The 20,909-nt window shown below is 38.8% G+C and overlaps 1 protein-coding gene across 5 annotated transcripts in view; it reads left to right on the top strand.

The window, feature by feature from the left end:
- The first annotated feature begins 9,154 nt into the window (after positions 1-9,154).
- The window catches only part of MAPK8 (mitogen-activated protein kinase 8), a 22,584-nt gene continuing 10,829 nt past the window's right edge, over positions 9,155-20,909 (top strand). For 4 of the 5 annotated variants that reach the window (XM_009888717.1, XM_009888714.1, XM_009888716.1 and 1 more), the window contains exons 1-5: positions 9,157-9,321; positions 11,958-12,087; positions 13,328-13,386; positions 13,514-13,652; positions 18,521-18,686. In XM_009888717.1, the coding sequence (XP_009887019.1) occupies positions 9,200-9,321; positions 11,958-12,087; positions 13,328-13,386; positions 13,514-13,652; positions 18,521-18,686 (616 nt within the window). In that variant the 5' untranslated portion in view covers positions 9,157-9,199. Of the gene's footprint in view, positions 9,322-11,957; positions 12,088-13,327; positions 13,387-13,513; positions 13,653-18,520; positions 18,687-20,909 lie in introns of all 5 variants that reach the window. The other variant, XM_009888718.1, reaches the window with a different exon arrangement.

Raw genomic sequence — 20,909 nt, 5'->3', positions numbered from 1 at the left:
AGCATTTGTTTTATTAAGTATCTGAAAACTGGGCTCTATTTGCAATATCCATTTAGCAGATGTCCAGAAGCCTTTAAATGTGATAGCTGAAAAGTCGACAAGCGTTCGCAAACACAAGATGCATACAAATCAGCTATGTGTGAACTGTATTTTCACAAAGAAATTAAACAAAATTCATTAATGCAAGAGCTTTACATACACTGTGCATTTGTTTTTCCTTCAGTAGCAATCTAGCACATACATGAAATAGGGTTGGCTTTCTCTAGGTCAACCACAGATTCCTACAGAATATTCATTTCGATAGTGTTATATCCACTGCTACATGGAGTTATTGAATCATCATTGATATGTAGCTTATGCCATTATAATGCTGATTATATTCCTAATTAATGTGTTAATTAACATATGCAATTGCTTTATTTTAAAATTGCCTTTTTCCATTTCTGCATCTGCATTGACTGTCATGATCTTCATCTTTTGTCACCCTGCTTCTGAGCAGCTACTGTAGTAATCTCCTTCCTTAATTGTAAACAGTTTTGCCCAGGAGCCCCCAGTCCTCGGCATGTGTAGGCGGATCTGTCTTAGTTGGTATTGGTGTTGTACCTAAGACACGGTGTCCCAAAGACTGTTTGCTGCCTTAGCATCCCAATTTTCTTCTAAAACTGAGCCCGTTTGTGCTTGGTCTCGGGAAAGGATTGCATTAGAAACCATGAACATGAAAACCAAGTCTGATTCCACGCAAAACTTGTAACTAATGATGGTTGTTCCCTCCTCTATGATTTTTCTCATCTCTTGTATTTTATTACATTTCAAGGTATTAGGGTATGAAAATATCTTCTCAGCTGTACTTCTTCACTGCAGCAGGAACAAGCTGAATACGTATAGTTTCTTATATAAAAGGATACTTAGGGGGTAAGGTATTGTGTGCTATAGCATGGGATGAATCCTGGATTTTAATTTTTTGTTCTCTAGCAAAGGTATAAAACAGCAATTAACGAGCAGTCTTAGAGACTTAGCTGTACAGAGCATATGTTTCTCCACGCTTTGAGCTGGCAGTATTCTAGCCAATTCTATTTCCATGTCCCTAGTGGGAAAATTATCTCTTGAGTTCTATTTCTTTGTCTGAAAGGAGGATGCTTCTCTCAAATATATGCTTTGTGTCAGTTTGCAATGCAACCTTTGAAGCTTTCCTGTTAATTGTTACTATCTCTAGTGAGGGAAAAGTGCAGAAGAGGTCATAAAATATTTTGTGCTTTTATGTAAACTGAGAGATCCTTTTTTCCAGAAAACCTGTCCTGTTTCTGTTCCTCTGTATGCCTGCAATGCATGCATTCAGGTCACTGCGCGAGAGACGTAACATTATGCATAATTATGTGTTGTTTTTAAAGTGATTTCTGATTTAAAAAGCAGACTTGGTATTCTAGTTGATGTGAAGGCTAGCAGGTGTGATAGCCAAGAAAATATTATTTGATGGTAGTGCTGTGCTGAAGATAAATACTCAGATGTCTAGTTGAAAGCACACGGTTTTCCAATTAAATTCTAATTGTGGATCCATAAACTTGCTGTGGTTAACTCAGGCGTGTGACACTTAGGGCCCGTGTAAGCTGGGCAAGTTCTTGTAATTGCCTACTGTTTCAGCTAAACTTCTTGGAGTCCTGGGGCAGATGGGATTGATCTCAAAAGCAGAACATGAGGTTGCCCAAATCCAGCCGTAGTGCCGCAGTGGGTACAGGTCTGATAGCTGTGTCTGTACCACAAGCTCCACATAGCCGTAAACCTCTGCTGAGCCACACTGGTGCCAGCTCCAGTTTGAGCACAGTAAGTTCATTTACAGTTTGGGAGTGTGCTGTTTAGAGTTGAAGCTCTGCTACTTTGAAGGCCCCTTTATAGCACTGTCCAGTGGTATAGATCATAGGTGTAAAAAGCATTAAATAAAATGGGGTCTGGAATAAGCGTCAAGTCATCTCTCTCTGCCTTCTAATGAAATTGATTTACACACTCTGCAAAGGCGAGTTTACCAAATATATTCCTATTGTTTATATAATTTTACATTGCCTGTTTATATAATTTTACATTGCTAGTTTTTTGTTTTATCTATGTCTTAAGTCCCTCTGGCCATTTCTAAGGTTTTTTGATGCGCCTGCAGTAGGATTTTTGAAGTGGAAGCTGTGTGAGCAAAGGACTAGCTCTTCTCTTTCCCACCCCACCTTTCTATCCCCAAATCCTCTGTTTGTCCAGTATATTTAGGCTGTAATGGAAAAATATTTGAATGTATGCTGTCCATACATTGTCCTTTATCTCGATTAATGAATTGAATGCTTTCTGTATGAGGGACAAAGTTTGATATTAGTATTAAAATGCAGCATTATGTTATCTTCCAGATATCTTGAAGTCAGGAAGTTTGTATAGAACAGAAAGGCTTAGGTACATACATGCCTTTCTTTAAACAATAAATGGCAGATATCTGCATATTTGTATACAAACATTGCTATAAATGGTTTGTTTTATTGTAAAATCTTACTGTTATTTTAAATATGCTTGTTTTAAAGCTAGGTGAAGAAATGTGGTCAGTCTTCCTTGTCAGTATGTTCACTTGATGAGGAGAATGGGGTGTCAATGAAACATTTTTATAGATGTTCATACTTCTTAAGGTTAGCCATAGTAGTTACTTTCATACATACATGCTACTTGTCTTTTCAAGGATCTACAAGTTCAATGCGTCCATGTTTGTGCTTTTACAACTTAAACTTTATCAGGCTGTATAAAAGAAGTGATGAGTGGAAATTGTTGATGATCTGAAGTCTCCTGCAGGACTATTGCATTCTGGTTGCTTTTAGTGGAATCAAAGACGTATGCACAGCCTTGCACGTCCCTGAGGGGACTTTCACTCTGTGGGTATAGTGTTATTTCCATTTCCAACATTTTTGTTGTGCTTCCTTGGGTAAATACTACTTATGTCAATCCGAAGAATTAGCAAGTTAATAAGCAAAACCACACCATACTATCTGAGCGTTCAGTTTCGGACTATCCTTATTTGCGTTATTGTGGGCTACCACTAAAAGGTTGCCATATATTGGAATTTGCTTAGGCAAGGGATTTTCAAGGAAAAGCACAATAGTTGATATGTGCGAGCAAATTGAAGTGTTCTACAGGGTTCTTCCTCTGCTGACAGCGTTCTGGCAAGTTGGCAGTTAATGGGACAAATGTATTATTAGTTTCCTCATTAATAATAGAAATCTGGAATCTGCATCCTGCCTTTCTTCCTATATGTGCTTCTGCAAAATTGCTTGAAAATGGAACAAAATGTCAAATTTCAGGCAGGCGAGTTTATCTGATATAGCTTAATCATGTTTTAATGAAAAACATTGCAGGCATACATTGTGTAAGAATCTTGAAAGTCTGACAGTTTCTGAATTTAGACTTAGTTTAATATTTAAAGACTAAGACTTTTGGTGTTGTGGATCTTTGAAGCTAGACTTCATAAGACTAGTCACCAGTAAGTTAGCAGATAGGAAAAAATGAAGTCTTTGGCTTTCTTCTGGGAGCTGTATTTACGGAGCTGGGCAGTACCAGGCACTTCTGAGGATGTTTTTCTGAAAGGTGAAGAGACAGGGCACACAGCGAGTTCTGAGCTGAGTGGAAGCAAAGCATTGAGTGGAAGTAAACTTGCTTATAAAATAAGCGGCTTATGCTTTCCATGGTTGATGGACAAAACTGTGTAATTATAAGCGACTTTGAGGTGAGGGGTGCAGAGGAGATGGATGTCAGGGCTGGTTCAGGCTGAGGAAGCTGTGATGGCTGGATGAAATGCTGGAGGAGGGTTGGAGGCGAGGGGAAAGCTCTATGTATGTTCTGAGACCTTTGTCGGCTGGGCTGATCTGAGTGCATTACGTCCAAGTGGCTTATTTACATCCCACAGTAGCTCGCCATACAAAATGAGCAAGAAGTTTTCTGAGAATTGACCATTTCTTCTCAAGCTGAGTAAGTCAATTTTATGCTAGAAGAGCATGCATTTAAAATGAAGAGAGAGACTATACCTCTTGCTAACACAGTAAAGGCTGATAATTTTTGATGAACAGCTCATGGGGCTGCAGCAAAAGGAATGATAATTTAGGTGAAAGTGGAGATACTCCTCCTTTCTCATTCCAGTATACCTCTCCCTCCTTCCTCATTTATTCGATCTTCCCTCTCACTATCATGGTTTAATTGATACCATTTTTCTATCCTATCTATTGGTCTGGGTGCTTTGAATTCTTTCTCTGAAGAAAGACACTTCGATCTCGTGATGCTTACGGGAACAAACCTCATGGATAATGGGAAAGGAACCAACCACAGCGATTCTGGTTGCATTTGCTCGAGCATATGTTTAGCTACATGAGCATTTTTCAGGCTTGTTTCTAACTCAGTTGGGCAACAGACTAATGTATGTGTTCAGCTAACCTGTTTGGTATCTTTCTCATGGTTTGAACTGCTGACTGTCAATACTCTGAGTAATGGTAGACAAGAATATCCAAAGTAGACTCTTTTTTTTCTTTTTCTGTGCAGATTGGGGTAGAAGACACTACATCTATTAGTCTTTCAAGGATACAACCTTAAATTTGGAGTGGTGCTCCAGAGCTGCTGTATGCAAATGTATATTGAAATACAAAAACTTCCCAGTTGTATCTGAGTATTTGTTTTCCTTCTGTGTTTTGACTGCTTTTTCTTGTGCATTACACCCTGACTTGAAGTTTCTCAGGAGTTCTTCACAAAATCACAGAACGATCAGGGTTGGAAGGGACCTCTGGAGGTCATCTAGTCCAACCCCCCCGCCAGAGCAGGGTCACCTACAACAGGTTGCAAATATTCTTTAAAAATTTTTTTTTTTTTTTTCAGAAAGCCGTCCCATCCCTGAAACTTACTGAAAGTAAGCTGTATTCAAGAGCAGGGCTGTTTGTTTTTACTCACTTTCACCTGTAAATAGTTCCTGCAAAAGCAATCTTTGCACTGCAAAACCTATCTTCCCAGTCTTGCAAGGCTAGTGATGTGTGGGGCTAGGTAGCAGGGGAGTGTTTGAGGCATGGTCCAGGTAGATCAGATCTCTTACAGAATACCCACAACTTTTATAAGAACATCTCTTGTAAGGAAGACTGACTTAACAAGTTCCATGACTAAGGAAGAAACATGCACTGAAACTTTTTGGTAAAGAGTTAGATAGATACACTGACAACCAGAAGACGGAGGTTTTTCAACTGTCAGTAGAATGATACAGTGAAGGATACAGGCTCTTGAGTATTATCCAGATGCAATGTATGGCATGTTTTTTAACAACATTTTACAGGGTCCAGTAGCAGGGAAAGCCTTTTAAACCATAATCTGATAGTGCTTTTATAGAACGTTACGGGGTTTTTTCCATTTTATTTCTTTATTCTTTACTAATTGGGTTTTTTGTTTGTTTGGGGTTTTTTTTGTTTTTTATTATTTTAAGTTCTAAGTGTCATGACTGACATGAGTTGGTGAATTTTTCAACAGGGTAGAGGCACATTTAATTATATCTGACTGTCACTGAATCATGTCCCTCAAACACTTAGCTCATTCTTTTTTGAGTAACCAATTATACTTAAACGATTGACAGCAGGCGTTTGTAATTTGTGTGGAAATAAGATAGGAATGCAATAATTTCTTTAAATTTTCTAACTGTAACTCTTAAACTTCATCACAATTCAGGACATTTTATCTACCATCTTTTGCTTTGGGAATCTGTGTCGTAATAGTTCCTCTTCTAAAAATTTTTGAGTAACTACTTAAATAGACTTAAAATATTTGAATTTTTGAATTGTTGTGGCCCAGCTGGCAACTAAGCACCACACGGCCACTTGCTCGCCCCACCCCTGGTGGGATGGGGAACCATCCCTGTATTATCAACACTGTTCCCAGCACAAATGCAAAACATAGCCCCATACTAACTCCTGTGAAGAAAATCAACTCTACCCCAGCTAAAACCAGCACATGAATGTAAATATTTTTTGATTGTTGAAGATGTTATAGATGTTTCCTTTCTCTGTTTAGTCAGTCCAATGAAAAGAAACTTTGGCTCTAACTGATTTCAAGCTTGGGGAGCAAAACCATCCCATCCTTGCTCTGAGGCTCGTGAAAGCCTAGTTAGATGTATCTTCTTTAAATAAGCCTGGTTTTCTCCATGGGTATGGAAAGAAAGGTGAGGACAGAGCTCTTTGAGAGGGGTAGCTTTCTGTTCCTCATGCACAGCAGAGAATGGATGTGGTAAAACTAAAGATTGTTGAAGAAGGGGAGACAGCCTGGAATGAGTGAGACGGTGGGCTGGTGGCGGGCTGGCCTCCTGCATATTGTAGTCCTGAGTGAAGCTTTCTATCAGCCAAATATTTTGGCACCAACGCTCATGTATAGGCAAAACGATCCTTTGTGCTTTCTCTCTCTGACCAGTGAGTAGATTCCCAATGTTCCCTGGTGGCTTTGCTTTGGGAGACACATGCAGAGGATGGACCATGAGAGCGTAACATGTCCTGGTGATCTCTGCTATCCACGATACAGTCGCTCACTAAAGTGAAAGAGAGAATTTACATACTAAGCCTTGTCACAAACTTGATTTTAGCATCAGCATAGCTACTGTAATAGTCCAGAGTGTGGGCTTTTCAATTATGAAGCCTAGACTTAGTGTACAAATGGTTTCTTTCTTTCTTTCATTTATCTATGTAGCAGAGAGGGGTAGACTAATTGGTTATTGGCAGTACTTAGGTGACTGCAAAGCTAATGTATTCAGAAAGGAGTGAAAGCTTTATAATGGAAAGATTAAACACAGAATTCTTTTTTTTTTTTACCTTAGCAAAAATAAGCGAGGATTTCTTTTATATGCTGCTATATGATAAATGCTATTACGAATTATAAAATGGTTAGTAAATACAAGTTTCCCAGTACATGTTGCCAAGCACATTTTTTGGTATTGAACATGTAGCAAATGATAAAGCTTTAAGGCAATAAAATTTCCTTGGTAATCATACCATTTATAGTACACTTGTAAAATCTGTTAATAAAAAGGAATTCTTTTCTAAGAGAATACTGTTTCTCAAGATCCTTTTCTTAAACTATACTTGCATTGTTTCACCCTTTGATCCTACAAGCTCACCAAATTGAAAGAAAATTCAATTAAACACTTGACTTTGGCTATTCAAAATACTGACCTTTAAATGGGAAGGTGTCAACATTCATCTGAAAACCTTGGATGGAGGGGAGCAGTCCTTCCTGCATTTGTTTCCGAGGAATTATCCGAAGTGAAGTATTAAACTTTCATTATCTTGATACTGATACCAAACAGCAGAGCTCTATCTACTAAGCTGTTCTGGCTAATCCTACATTGCTCAATGTCCCTACGTCTTAATACAGTTTTAGTGGATATGCTCAATAGTGTGTTTGCTTTTTTTTTCTCAGCTGACAATGAACAGATGTAAATTTGTGTGAATTATTGTCTTCATTCTTTGTTTTCTGATTTTCGGCTGATTTCATGCCTTCCACAACAAATTTTCTTTCTCCTAATTCAGGGTGAGTTTTTGTCATTATGTGTTTGTTGGGCATCTTTATTCCAAAACTTTGAGTACATCTGCGAAGAAAGCGTTGAGAAATAGGCAGAGTCCAAAGATGTAGTGATAAAAGGGATAGGGAAAAAAGACCCTGGGAATGCTGTCATGTATTGCTAAGAAATTATGCTTTTTGGCTCCCACCAGTAAGCCTACCTCCACCCCACAGAGCTACCATTTACAGTCTGGATCCTCAGCTTGTATACAGTTTTTCTTGTGCTAGGCAACAGTTCTTGTCCAATTATTCCTCCCATATCAACTGGAGAAGGAAGCCTTTAACAATACTGCTAATATACTGATACAAGTGCCTTTGGTATTTAGTTCAGTCTTTGTGACACAGACTCATTTTTTTGGCAGTATTTCGGAAAAGGGACTTGTATAACAGACATTTCTTTTGAGATAAATGCTAATTAAGGTCATGCATTTTTAATTTATAACATACCAAATAGTTAAAACTGTCCTTTTTAGAACTTTCTTAGAGTGCTTTTTATTGCACCTGTGTAGCTGAAATGAGTGCAGGTTAGCTTGCTGAAAGTGGAATTTGGTAAGTTTACAGATTCTTAAAAGAATTCTACTTGTACAACATTTGTGATTATTCTGAAGGCCACATTTGCACTGTCTGTGTTTTCAAAGCTTGTTTAAAATTTAACAAATGTATAGTGCCATGCCGTACAGAAGCTATGAATAATATGGGAAAATGTTCCTGAAGTTAGTAACAAAGGAAGACAGCACGTTGTTGCTCTTGAAGAAATTTCTTCTCCTGGTCAAACAGGAATTTGCACTATTAGATATCTCTTACAGCTACACCCAAAGCCCATGTAAGAGAAAATTAAAAGTGCACTGTTAACAGCACAGAAACCGGAAATAATACAGTAAAAGCCACCGTGCGGTTTTCTTTTTTTCTCCTGTGGACATGTGTACTGAGATGTTGCCTTTCTGTTTTTTAATATGAGGGCGTTTTGGTGGACCACATCCTTTTTTTTCTTACTCTTATTCTCTGTTTCTCTGATTGTTATTTTTATTCATAGGAGCTAGTGTGCGAGATCTCTGGCAAGGCCAGTTTTCCATTTCTGGCCTAGACTGACTGTACGCGTTCCCACATCAGGGACAGGTATTCCTGGCAGTCGTGACCAAGAGTATTTTGATGATTGCAACATCTGGAAGACTTGTTGATGCTTTGTCACTCTTGTATTTACAGAGTCATGCAACAATTTAGGTTAGAATGGACCTCTGGAGAGTGTCCGGCAGCTTTCGCAGTCTCGCAGCTCTCTGGATGACACGTACCTTCCTCCCTTTTGATCTTCTGTTGCCATCTAAGATTTTTGCTACAATCGATTCACTTTTGTTTGTCTATTATTTTTGTCCTTCTAGAATCCTATCTTAGGAACATCCCTAAAAATAAAATATTTCAGGCACGTGCCTTCTCATTCCTGCAGACATCAACAATAACATACATTTGCATATGGGACTTATTTGGAAGGTTTATTCCACGTATTATAAAGAATTTTGCCTTTTATCAGATTACAGTTGTTAAATCTTAGTTTTTCAAATTTTATTTCTTTACAGGCCAGAAGCAAAATTTGGATGAAGTGATCTAATAAGTTGCCGTCATGAGCAGAAGCAAGCGGGACAACAATTTCTACAGTGTTGAAATTGGAGACTCTACTTTCACTGTATTGAAACGGTATCAAAACTTAAAACCAATAGGATCAGGAGCACAAGGGATAGTATGGTAAGGTTTCTTTAGAATTTTAAATGTACTTTTAGGTTCCTTTGTAGAATTTTCTGAGTCCTTTAACTGTTGTATGTTACTGTGTAGGCGTGTGGAGAACTACCTTTTGTGTGCAAAACAGCAATAGTAATTGTTGGCCATTTTTCCCCAGCAAGGGCTGTTGCTTTTTGTCCTATGTCCTTTCCTGCTCCCAAACTGATGCCCTTCTGTGCACATTCAGCCAGCTGTGCTGAGTCCCATAAATTAATGGGGAGGAAAAAAACCTGGATAAAGAAACTAATCTAATCCTAAGACACACTGCTCACAGTGAAACAAAAGCCAGAAATACTCTATATAATATTTGCTGCATGTAAATGCTTTTACTTGATATGCTTTGTTAGGAGTCTGTTTCGCTTGGTTTCATAATCTAAGTAGTCCCTGATACTGGTTAGTGAGCATTTGAGATGCTGACTGTCATTGTGATATATAAATACCTGATGCAGTTTAGGAAAATATGACTTGACAATATAATTCTTTGAATAAGAGATCTGCTGTGTGGACTGAAGAGTGTTTGATTTATTTAAGATTGGTGGCAACTAGCTGCTTTTAGGCACTGGGTCCTGTGCAATGACATTGCCCCAAAGATGAGTTTTGGTTTAAGCTTCTTGCAAGTTTTTTGAATGTTCAAGAGAAAGATGTAGATAGCACAGAAACTTGCAGATTTTCCAATTTATTGTAATTCTTAAGATGCTAACCAGGGACACAAAAATACAAAAGAAACATCAAGGAAGAGAAAAGTAGGGAAAAACATAATCTTGAACAGTTTTCCCCATAACCTCTTTACTACCTTGATCTTGTCTTGGTCAGTGTTTAAAGAATGTGTGGTACAGGTGGGTTTTTAATTTGTATTTGTGTTTTACCTGGGTTAATACTAAAACAGTGCGCTTAAAACTTGAAGGCCAGTAATCTAGAAGGAGTTATTTTTGAAGGGGTAACTTCTGGCTTTGAGATTGTTTGGTCTGTAAGTAGCAGCAGCAGAAAAACTGATCTGAATTTTATTTACATGTGTGGTAATATAATGAGGACACAGACAGTTGTTTGACTAGATTTCGTTGCTACAGAAAGGCCAGCAAAAGCTTTAGATGTTATTACTGTCCTTCTGATTCCCAGTCATATGTTACTGCCTGTTTTCCAAATTTGCTGCCCTTCCTAGAGCTGGGATCCAGAACCTGCCTGTGTAATTACTCTCGTGTGGTTCTGTAATTGCTGCTAGTGGTAATTGCAGTCTTTTTAGTTAAACTGCCCTGATTACTCTGGGAAGTACTGGAGTGCTCAAGTGGTTAAATCTTGCCCACGTCTGGAGGAGACGAGGTATAAATCTTGTGATTTGGGTTGGGGGTTTTGTTGTTTTGTTTTGGTTTTTTTTTAAAAGCTGATCCAACTTGATTTGGAGGAATATTAAGTAGATGGCCTGAAGGCTCAACCATATCTAATCCTGAAACACACTCTAAGGCTACTGTTGTGTACTGGGGATGCAGAAGTTCAAATACTGGTACAGGAGTCCCATGTTGGCAGTCCTTCCTGGCCACCTCTATGCTGCTCTTTCATAAAATATTCCATATCTTGGGGGTAGGTGGGGGAAATTGCAGACAGTGGAAAATGTAAACTGAAGAAAGTTACCAGTATATGTTGTTCCCATTTTTTCTTTCTTTGATAGTGACAAGAGGTTTTGATGAAGTAATAAAGAATTTAAGCCTAGATCCTATATAGACAACATGCTTTTAAAAGTAGCTAGTTGGATTTAGTAGACGCTCACCATTTACTGGCAGATGTTCTTCGTTAGGTTTGAGTTCCATTCTTCGTAAGAGACAAGAAAACAGTATTTTCCCTGCTGAGGCTTTTTAAGTAACCGATAAATATTTCCCGAGTCTGCTTGGTAATCAGCTGTCGTATTGCCTCCTACAGGAAACGAAATCCGTGCCTTCCCGTCATGGAAATGTGATACGTATGGGAGTTGTCCCCAGTAACAGTCTTCATCAGTTAAACAGCCTGTGTCACTGAATCATATGACAATCTTGGCATTAGTCTGCAAAAAAAATGTTATTCTTTCTTTTTACCAAGTAAAAGCCAGTGACATCAAGATGTTGAAGCTTTCCTAACATTTTTTTTTTGTTTTATCTTGACATCGATGCTCTCATTGTCATGAGGATATTAAGCAACTGCTTAAGTGAAAGCACGGGACCTTTATATAACCTACTTTTCCTCCCTCCTCCTCCTCCCTTCCTTTCAGTGTGAAGATTTTACATAAAATTGATGTGCTTTTTATCTTTGGAGTGTTTTGGATCTTTTTAGACGGTCTGTTCTTAAGTGCCAATGAGTGGCAAGAACTCAATATTAGTAAGATATTTTAGGAAGCAGAGATCCTGCGTTATTTTGTGGAGATTGTCATGTGTTAATACTATGAAGCTGGGAAACATTTCTAAATTCTGAATTGCTCAGCATACAAGAGCACTTTGCTATTACACTCCCTAAAGCTGAATAATACTGGAAATTTGCTTTATCTGCAGACATGATACAAGGTATCTGAAAAAGGTAGCAACTGCCACAGCTTAAAGGACCTTGACACTGAGATGTAATAACATTATTTTTAATTACAGTGCAGCTTATGATGCCATCCTTGAACGAAATGTTGCAATCAAGAAGTTAAGCCGACCGTTTCAGAACCAAACCCACGCTAAAAGAGCCTACAGAGAGCTTGTTCTTATGAAGTGTGTTAATCACAAAAATGTGAGTGCAGTGTCCTGCTTTAAATGTTTAAGTCTTAACTAGATGGTTATTCTTGTAAAAGTCTTAAAAGTGACTGCAGAGGATGGCATCCTCTGTAGAGACTTTCATTGCATGGTTGTATCTCCATGATAAGTACAGAAGGAACTTTCAGAAGAGCTATCATTGACTAGTTTTAATACCTGCCCGATCTTTAAATACCCCCTTCAAACTCAGAAAGGGAGTAAGTGTTATGTTACTGCACTTACAGGCAGCTGGCAAATAAAAATACCATGAGTGCTAAGTGCATCTTTGTTTCTGTTGCTGCTGCTAGAAAGAAGGCTGTAATAGTGGTTTTTTTTTTCCTAGTGCATGAATGAGTTAGGAATCTTGTGTTGTGACAACAGGAACCGTCTGATGCTTAAGAAGCTGTGGAGTAGACCAGATCATAGAAATGGGGAGAGAATAAGTGATGAATTCATTATAGTTGAACTATAGAAGGCTGGTATTGGCCATTGTCTTCCTTCAAAGACAGATGTGTACAGTCTTCCTCAAGTTCCCTCTTAGTCCCCATTCGGCAAGATAAAATTCCTTCTGGCTGCCAGGGAAGCAGAGTCACAGAAGACTTACTCTGTCTTTGAGCTACTTGGGAAAATTTTGTTATTTTTTCTAAGACAGAGGTGGTTTATGTGTGGATTCTCTGAAGAAAATTTTACCTAGCGTAATTTATATGATGATAAGCTATTGCAAGTCTACCTGACCCTTGAGTAGTAGCTCGACCTGTTTCTGCACATCCCATCTATTCTTAGCAATTGGGAAACATCCTAAAGCAGCTCCAAGAATCTGTTTGTCTCTTTGGGTAGAGTTGTTGCTTCACCTCTGTCAATGGCAAGGTGGTATCTCTTAGGTAGTCTTTGTCAGTTTTTAATTTTATTTTTTCTCATATGCAATAAAAATCATACCAGCTCTCTTCAACTTGAAAGTAGGAGGCAGGGCAAGACTGACTAACTTCCTTAAGTTTTAAGCCTTGAATATCGTCTTGTTAATGCACACAGGGTGTCTTTAGATTACGTGAGTTGTGGAGGAAAGATACTCCTAAAATCATTAGCATCTATTACAGCATGGTAGGTCTGGTTGACCCACTGAGCACCTTGACCTTCAATGTGTACCAGAGGTTTGCATCAGAATAGTGGTTTTGAAATGTTGACTTTGCAACTTCGCTATTGTTATGGTTCGATTATACTTTCTCTCCCCCTTCCTACAGATAATCGGCCTACTGAATGTGTTCACACCACAGAAATCCTTGGAAGAATTTCAAGACGTGTAAGTCTGATTTGAACTAAAGCTGAGAATTAATTTAGAAAATATTCAATGCAGAAAGATGAACAAGGGAAGAATACAATAAAATGGCAGTGTTATCTGATTATTATTAATTTTTTTTCTTCATAAGCTACATAGTGATGGAGCTTATGGATGCAAATCTCTGCCAAGTGATTCAGATGGAGCTAGACCATGAACGAATGTCCTATCTTCTTTATCAAATGCTGTGTGGTATCAAACATCTTCATTCAGCTGGAATTATACATAGGGTAAGTGAACTTAACTGTATATTTTGCATTGCACCTTGTTTTGCCTTGAGTATTTAGAAGATAGAAAAATTTCAGAAATAGGAGCACAAAGGGTGATCCATAGCCTGTCCCGTAGGCAGACAGAGAAAGCTGAAAAGAAATCATCACGCTTACCTTTTACCACTGTAATTCTGGACCAAAGCTTTTGTATGTTTGAATGATTTGATGATAATCTGCACAGAGCAAATGAAGTTTTTTGCAGTGAGTTACATTACCTCCTGTAATTCTATAGTGTTCTATTTTAGTAGTCATGGCAGGAAAGAATATCTGAAAGCGTCTCTGCCGTTATTGTTTTGGTAACCAAACCTGAAATCCCATCTTCTGAAAGAACTGCCCATTTTATTTCTGCTCTTTCACTATTGGAGTAATGAATAAATACCTGAAGTCTCCAGATAAACAGATGATGATAAAGACCTGTAAGTGGGACTTTCATACACCTGTGTGTCACAAAGCATTCACTCAGACTGCCCGCAGGCAAAACTCACTACTACTACAAGTGGCGTGTGTGTGTGTTGCAGTCCAGTCAAGGGATTCTGAATTTAAGGTTGCCTGTTCAAGTTGATCATCTCAGAGATATTTGTATGTAGTGTAAAGATTGCTTGAGATTTGTCTGGTTATAACTTTTCAGATATAATCTCTGCTATTTTGGGAAATTGTAAGCTTGTATTTCTACAGTGCTACATTTTTAATTGTATTTTTTTTAGAGAGTTTTAAAAATTTTCATTTCTGAAATGATGCAGATGTAATTAAACTGATTTCATGTGTGGTACTTCTGGTCATTGCTACATAATCTTCCTCATGGATGATGTACACAGCAAAGCAAATCACGACTGCCAATTCTGGGTGCTACCAAAGGAATTACTATGTTAGGATGCTTGTCCAGGTCAGTAGTCCACCTCATAGCGACCGGGGTGTTGAATGTCCTGCAAGCTGGACCTGGCAGCCTGACACTCCCATTCGGTCTGCTGTTTTTCCCTCAAGGGAACCGGAGCCATTGTTTGACTAGATAGAGAATACGGTTTGAATTGCCAAACGCTGCTTCCTTTTGCTCAGCTGGCTCTACTGCTCACCAGCTGCCTTGTTCCGGTGAGGAGCTCAGGGAGGGAAGGTGAAGGCTTCCTTCTTGCGTGCAATTTGCCCTGAACTGCTGTGTTTAAAAGAGACGGGTGAAGGAAGGTAGGCAGAAGCATTGCCTGCAATCAGGCGTTGCACCCTGTGCTTCTTGGTTTGCAATGAGATAGGTCAGTGGGCTGCTTGCATTATTGGGAATGCTAAGCCAAACTCGGTTACTTCACTTGCCACAGTTGTGGTGTTATATTGCATATGACTGATATTATGCAGCCCTTTGTCTTCTAATGCGTATGCCTGTGGGATTGAAATTACGGTTTTGTACGCAGCTTCACATTTTCTGGTCTCTTCAGTACTTAAGTATGCCAGTTTAATGCTGTGGGTTTTCCTAGGTCTTTTTTATTTTTGGAAAACTGCATATTGTATGGACATACTCGAGTAGGTAATGTAAGAGTGTCTCTTTCTGTGGATCTTGGCGCAGGTAGGAGGGAGCTTGTAGAACTTCACTTGCTTCAAGGGTGCTTTGCAATCCTATAAAGCGGGCATCAAACCATTGAGCTTGTAGAAGTCCGGGATAAATGTAAGCGTTCATACATTTATAGAAAAGAAGTAACTTCTCAGGTAATTGTTGGGCAGGAGTGAAGACAGCTTTGAGGATAGAATTCCTGCCTCTCTAAGTATGTGTGAAGTCTTGGTAGTGCTTCATGTTGTGCAGTAATACGAAGTTCAGGGATAACCCATTCTGAAGAGACTATGGATAGATACAATTGCTATGTAAATAGTAACATATGTATGCATGAATGCTTTTGAAGGACATGGGCAGATACGTTTCACTAGCCTGTCTTCATGGCAGATTTTCAGCTGACAGCTTCTTCTCAGACTTTGTTAGAAGGTTAAGTATGTTCAGGCAAAACGTTTGCATTACTTACCTGCTGTGTGCGCTTTATACTTCAAGGTGTAAAGTATCAAAATCCTCTTTCTCTGTGGAATAAGTTAAACAAAACCACAGAAGACAAGGCGGGCATGCTTCAAAAGGGACATATTTCATATGGACTGTGTGGCCGCAGTAGCAACTCTTTATGCCGCTCTTCTCAGCTTTCAGCACCACTGTGCTTAATGTCTAAAGCTAATTACTTTGTTGAAACTAGTTACTCCTTAAACAGTCTGCGCTACTGTGGCTGCCCATGGAGCACTCCGGCTGTGAACATAGTGTACTTTAGTGTCCTCTAAAGCTTTAAGCTTTCTTTGGTGTTGGTGGTTTCACATGGATTTTAACAGGGTTCTTCAGCTTCTAACACAGCTGTGATAATCTCAGCATCTCAGTAACTTTTTCAAAGCTTGCTGAATGACTGAAATTGCAGTGATCTGGATATTTGCCTGTAGCACTGGATACTAACTGCCATAGAAATAAATGTGTTTTTCATAGTAAACTAGAGGCATGGGACAAGGCAGAGGTCAAACACACAGAGTTTCAGACAATTTCACCTAGAAGTTGTAGGGGGCATACTTAGCTGCCACATCAGTGGATAGAGATTTGATCTTGGTAAAGATTTGACTGTAGCTTTACTGCAGCTTTAACAGATGTTGGCAAATTAACGTTACTGTGTTCAAAACATTTTGCAGAGATGGAGTTTCCAGCAAGCGTAGAAGTACGTGTTCATTTATATTTTGCAATCCAAGGAGGATGAGTGATCAGCGTTTCAGAGTTGTGCCTCACTGACTTGCTGAAGGACACAAAATGTCTCATTAGTCTTGCATGGAGGCTCTGAAACACTTTATTCTGACTGATTTTGAGCACTTAACAAAGGTGCCTAATTATGGAAGCCCTTCACACAAAGCTTTCTTTAGAAAGAGAAAAGACCATAGAAGCCATGAATTACCCTCCAGAGATGCCCCTCTCTCCCCATCTGGTTAATGGGGAGACGGCCGTGAGTAATCTCTGATTTTTTGGCACTGACATTTTACATTTTTACGATTAGGTGAGATATCTTCTGCTATAGGTTCTGGATATATTTATACAGCCTAACTAACTTGATCACTCTTATTGGAGCTTTTGAGTCCTTATTTATTTAAAACATAAGAGGCATTGGTTCTGCATGCAGTGTAAGTCAACTCTCGCCTCCATCATTTTGAAGGACAGTTCTGTATTCCGAATTACAACATGTTCCTGGGCTTCATGACAACTACATGATGTTCAGAAATTAAGGATGGACAGTACTCCGTCCGCCTTTGCGTTTTGTCCTCATAGTGATTTTTCTCTCGCAAAGGGAAGCGCTCTTAACATTTTGAGAGTTAATCCTGCAGCTTTGGGGAAGATGAGTATAGTTAATACTATGAGCATGTACCTGGGATTCTGCAGTGAACATCCTCCAAATAATAGAAATGTGCAGAAATCAAGCTAATAATAAACAGGATTGTAGCAGAATCTGAAACATGCATATTAAATAGCTGGAATGCCTTATAATACTCAAATTCATTCATGGCATTTGAGAATCTTTTAAGCCAAAGTTGTCTGCAGAGTCTTTGTGTGTGTGATTTGGAAGTGCATGTGTGAATATGTAAGTATGCAAGAGTTTTAATTACCCATTAAAATTCTATTGTTCTGGAACTCTTTTTTTGTGGTTTCCTCTCTGTCTTTAATGCAGCTTTCTTAGCTTTCTGAGGAGTTTGCCGAAAGCTGTACAAGTACAAATGAAAACTACATATATCTTGCAGATAGCTACTTTTAAGTCTTTATGAAACAGAGAAAGATAGGGCTGCTTATCAAATGCCTGCAGCTCAAATGCTGGAGTCCTCTGCCACATCTCGGGTTTTCCTCTCATTAATCTTAGAGTGTAGGCAGAAAGGATCTAAGCCTTATCTATGCTGGCCTGTGTGCTATGAATGATTTCATGATGGCAAAGTTATTCTGAAGTTATTCTGCTTGTAATATTTGCTCTGTGACATTCAGATGTGTGTAAGATCCTCCTGAGATAATGACCGAGTATGCCTGAGTAATGTCCGTATAAATAGATGTTGTAAAGCCATTTTTGTCAATGTGGTTTTAGGGTTCAAGTGAAGAGAACACAGTTACCACATTTCTAACTAAGATGATCTGAAGCTGTATCAGGGCATTTTCCACTCTAATTTAATGATTGTGTTAATTTCTGGCAGTTTTTCAATGATGCACTTTTGGGTTTGGTTGCTAAAATTCGTATAAAACCAAATCCTAAATGGGAAACGAAATCTGTGTGAAAATGGGGATTTCCTTCCTCTTCAGAGAAACATCTGCATTGGTTCAAAAGAGGTAATGCAGCCTCAGCTAGCAAAGAAACCTTTTACTTTTTACATTCATGTTATGATTTTAATAATTCTTGTATCGAGATGATTATTGCATCAAATGATTTCAGCAATTGTCATGTTACTTGTGTTCTGCATTGTAGTAATAACTGTTGTTCCAGTGAGCAGTTTCTAGACCTTTCCTCAGAGCTAACATTTCTTACTAACCTCAATGTATTTCAGACATTGCTAACATATCTTGTACCGCTGGTTGTATTTTCCTTCTTTAATTGCTATATAAATCTACAAGGACAGTAAGGGAGTTAATTCTGTAGTCTGCTGAATGCACATGAATTAACGCAAGGGGAAAAGAAACTGCAGTTATAGCAGTAACCTAGTTGTATATGTGGGGTTTAATGTTGGCAGTATTATCTTTTAAAAATGTGAACTGCAGAGTACTTTGTGCTTGTCTTAGCAGTCATATATGATGTTTCTTTTTAAAGGATTTAAAGCCCAGTAATATAGTAGTAAAGTCAGACTGCACTTTGAAGATTCTTGACTTTGGACTGGCCAGAACTGCAGGAACTAGTTTTATGATGACGCCTTATGTAGTGACTCGTTACTACAGAGCACCAGAGGTCATCCTAGGGATGGGATACAAAGAAAACGGTCAGCAAATATAGTCTTTCTTTGGCATAGCTTTATTTTTTGTTTGGCACACCACATTTTACATGTTAATGTTTTTTTCAAGCTGTAGAAACTTTATAAATTAGCCTTGTGACCAAAATGCAGATTCTGGATACACCAATTTGTTTATTCAGCTCAACCCATTAGAAATGTTTGCATTTAATAGGAGAAGAAATTGAGGGCCTTGTTTGTTTAAAAATCTAAATAACTTGCTTGATAAATTAAGTTCCATCCAGGAAGAACTGGAAATATATTTTCTTAATATATGGTATGTACCTTGATACACCTTCACATGACTTTATTCTTGACGAGCGTGTAAATTGTAATTCATCAGTAAATGCGTGTCCTAAGTGTAACATTTAAATAACTATGTTCCGTATAGCCTTTCAGGATGTATGGAACTTAAAGGCTACTGAGGAACGAACAAGCTAGAACTACCTACTGTGGCAGTACTTTTTATTAAAACCAGACTACTTTAAACCTGTCGCGCTAAGTTCTTCATATTGCTGAAGAAAAATTCAGTGATACACTTGAGGCAAGAATGTGGAGAGTATTGTCGTGAAGCATCATAGACTCTTTGAGGTCCATGACGAATCCCAAGGAAATCTGTTTACTTGGTCCCTCTGCTTGCATACATATCCCTCCTCTTTATACTCGCTCTGTGGCCCTTCTCTCAATACAAGAAAATACTTCTCCTCTTCTACAAGAAAATAAGGGAAGGATACAGCATTTGAGGGAAACACGCGATCTAGTACATTGCATCTGCTGGATGAAACGGCCAGTGTCCTTCAGGAAACCACACTAAGATGCCATTCCTGAAATTCTGTTGTAGCAGCCCCGGTTCTGCTGCCTTTCATTGATCCGCTGTCACTGTGGTGAGTTCAGCTCACTTGGTGTTTCCACCTCAGGCAGGCACAGGGCCCAGAGGCCACTGTTTGCTGAAGGTATTTTAAACCCTCTATTGATTAGTCCTCCAGTAGGGCCCATGAGATGCCGTGCCGCTTGAGGCTTGGTTAGCTGTCTCCTGGTGATGTGAGGCATGGCTCCCCAGGTTACTGCCACAACTGGGGCTTTTCAGGATTCTTAGTATAGTCTGCAAACTTCCCTGGCAACTGCATGCCATTACGGCAAATGACTTCGGGTTGTGTGTAAATGATAGCTGCTGTGTGCAGAGTTGATTTTGCTGTCATTTATAAAAGCTGAGAAGAATAACTCGTATCAGTGTTGACAGTGAAAGAAACCAGCTCAAAGGGATGAGGATAGATCTTTTTTGCAAGGCTGTGGGTTTTATTTCTGTTTGGATCATTAGTGTGCATGAGAGGATGTACATTCCTTCAAATGGCCTCCGTGGTTGGCTATTTTTCCCCTAATTTAGAAGTCAGAGGGTGAGGGGAGCAACCTTAAATTAACTGCTGAAGTTTTGTAGAAAGCATGGCTTGAAATTTGTCTTTTTTTTTTTTTTTTCCCCCCCAAGACTTTATATGGGCCAGTTAAGAGATGTTAGATAGAAGAACCTAAATGTGTACTCTTAAGTCACACAGCTGCCTTACAGAAGGAATTGATAAATAGAAGTCACAAGTTTTCTGACTTAGCTTGCCCAGTTTACATGTTTCTCTTAAATATTAAGTAATTTTGAGTTGCAAAAGTGTGAAACACACTTTCCACTGAAATGTTGCTTAGGTTATTACTGGAGTTAAATGGATTGTTTTCTAGATCATCCTGTCATGCTAGTCACAATCCTGTTCCTTAAGCAACCATGAATTGTTTTGTGGAAAAGAATATACTTAAAAATTAGCTTTCATATGAAAAACTATCACGTCTTCCCAAAGCCAAAAACATGGTTGTTGAGTTGAGAATGACACTTCTGGAGAATGCGAAAGTAAATCTGTGTGCTTACTGAGTCAGAAGACAATCTGCATTTCCGTATGTACTGGTGTCATTAAAAGGCTGTTTACGTAAACTGTTGCTCTTCTCAGTCGCTGCCTGATGGGTTCCTCGTTGCGGAGCTCCCCAGCAGGGCAGCAGGTATGGAGGATGTACTCACAACAAGAACCATGGGCTGGCCGGGATCCTCACCTGCTTGCACTGATGCCTATTTTCGCCCTTTAAACCCATAGTTAAATTAAAAGTTAACTTATTTAATTTAGAGTTAAATATTGAAAATTGACAGCTGACTAATGGTTAACATTGACGTTTAGTTTAATT

This window comes from Charadrius vociferus, unplaced genomic scaffold (genome assembly GCF_000708025.1).
Source record: "Charadrius vociferus isolate BGI_N301 unplaced genomic scaffold, ASM70802v2 scaffold436, whole genome shotgun sequence".
In the NCBI taxonomy this organism is placed as follows: domain Eukaryota; kingdom Metazoa; phylum Chordata; class Aves; order Charadriiformes; family Charadriidae; genus Charadrius; species Charadrius vociferus.
The sequence above is the reverse complement of the archived record's forward strand: the minus strand, read 5'-3'. Positions and strand labels throughout refer to the sequence as shown.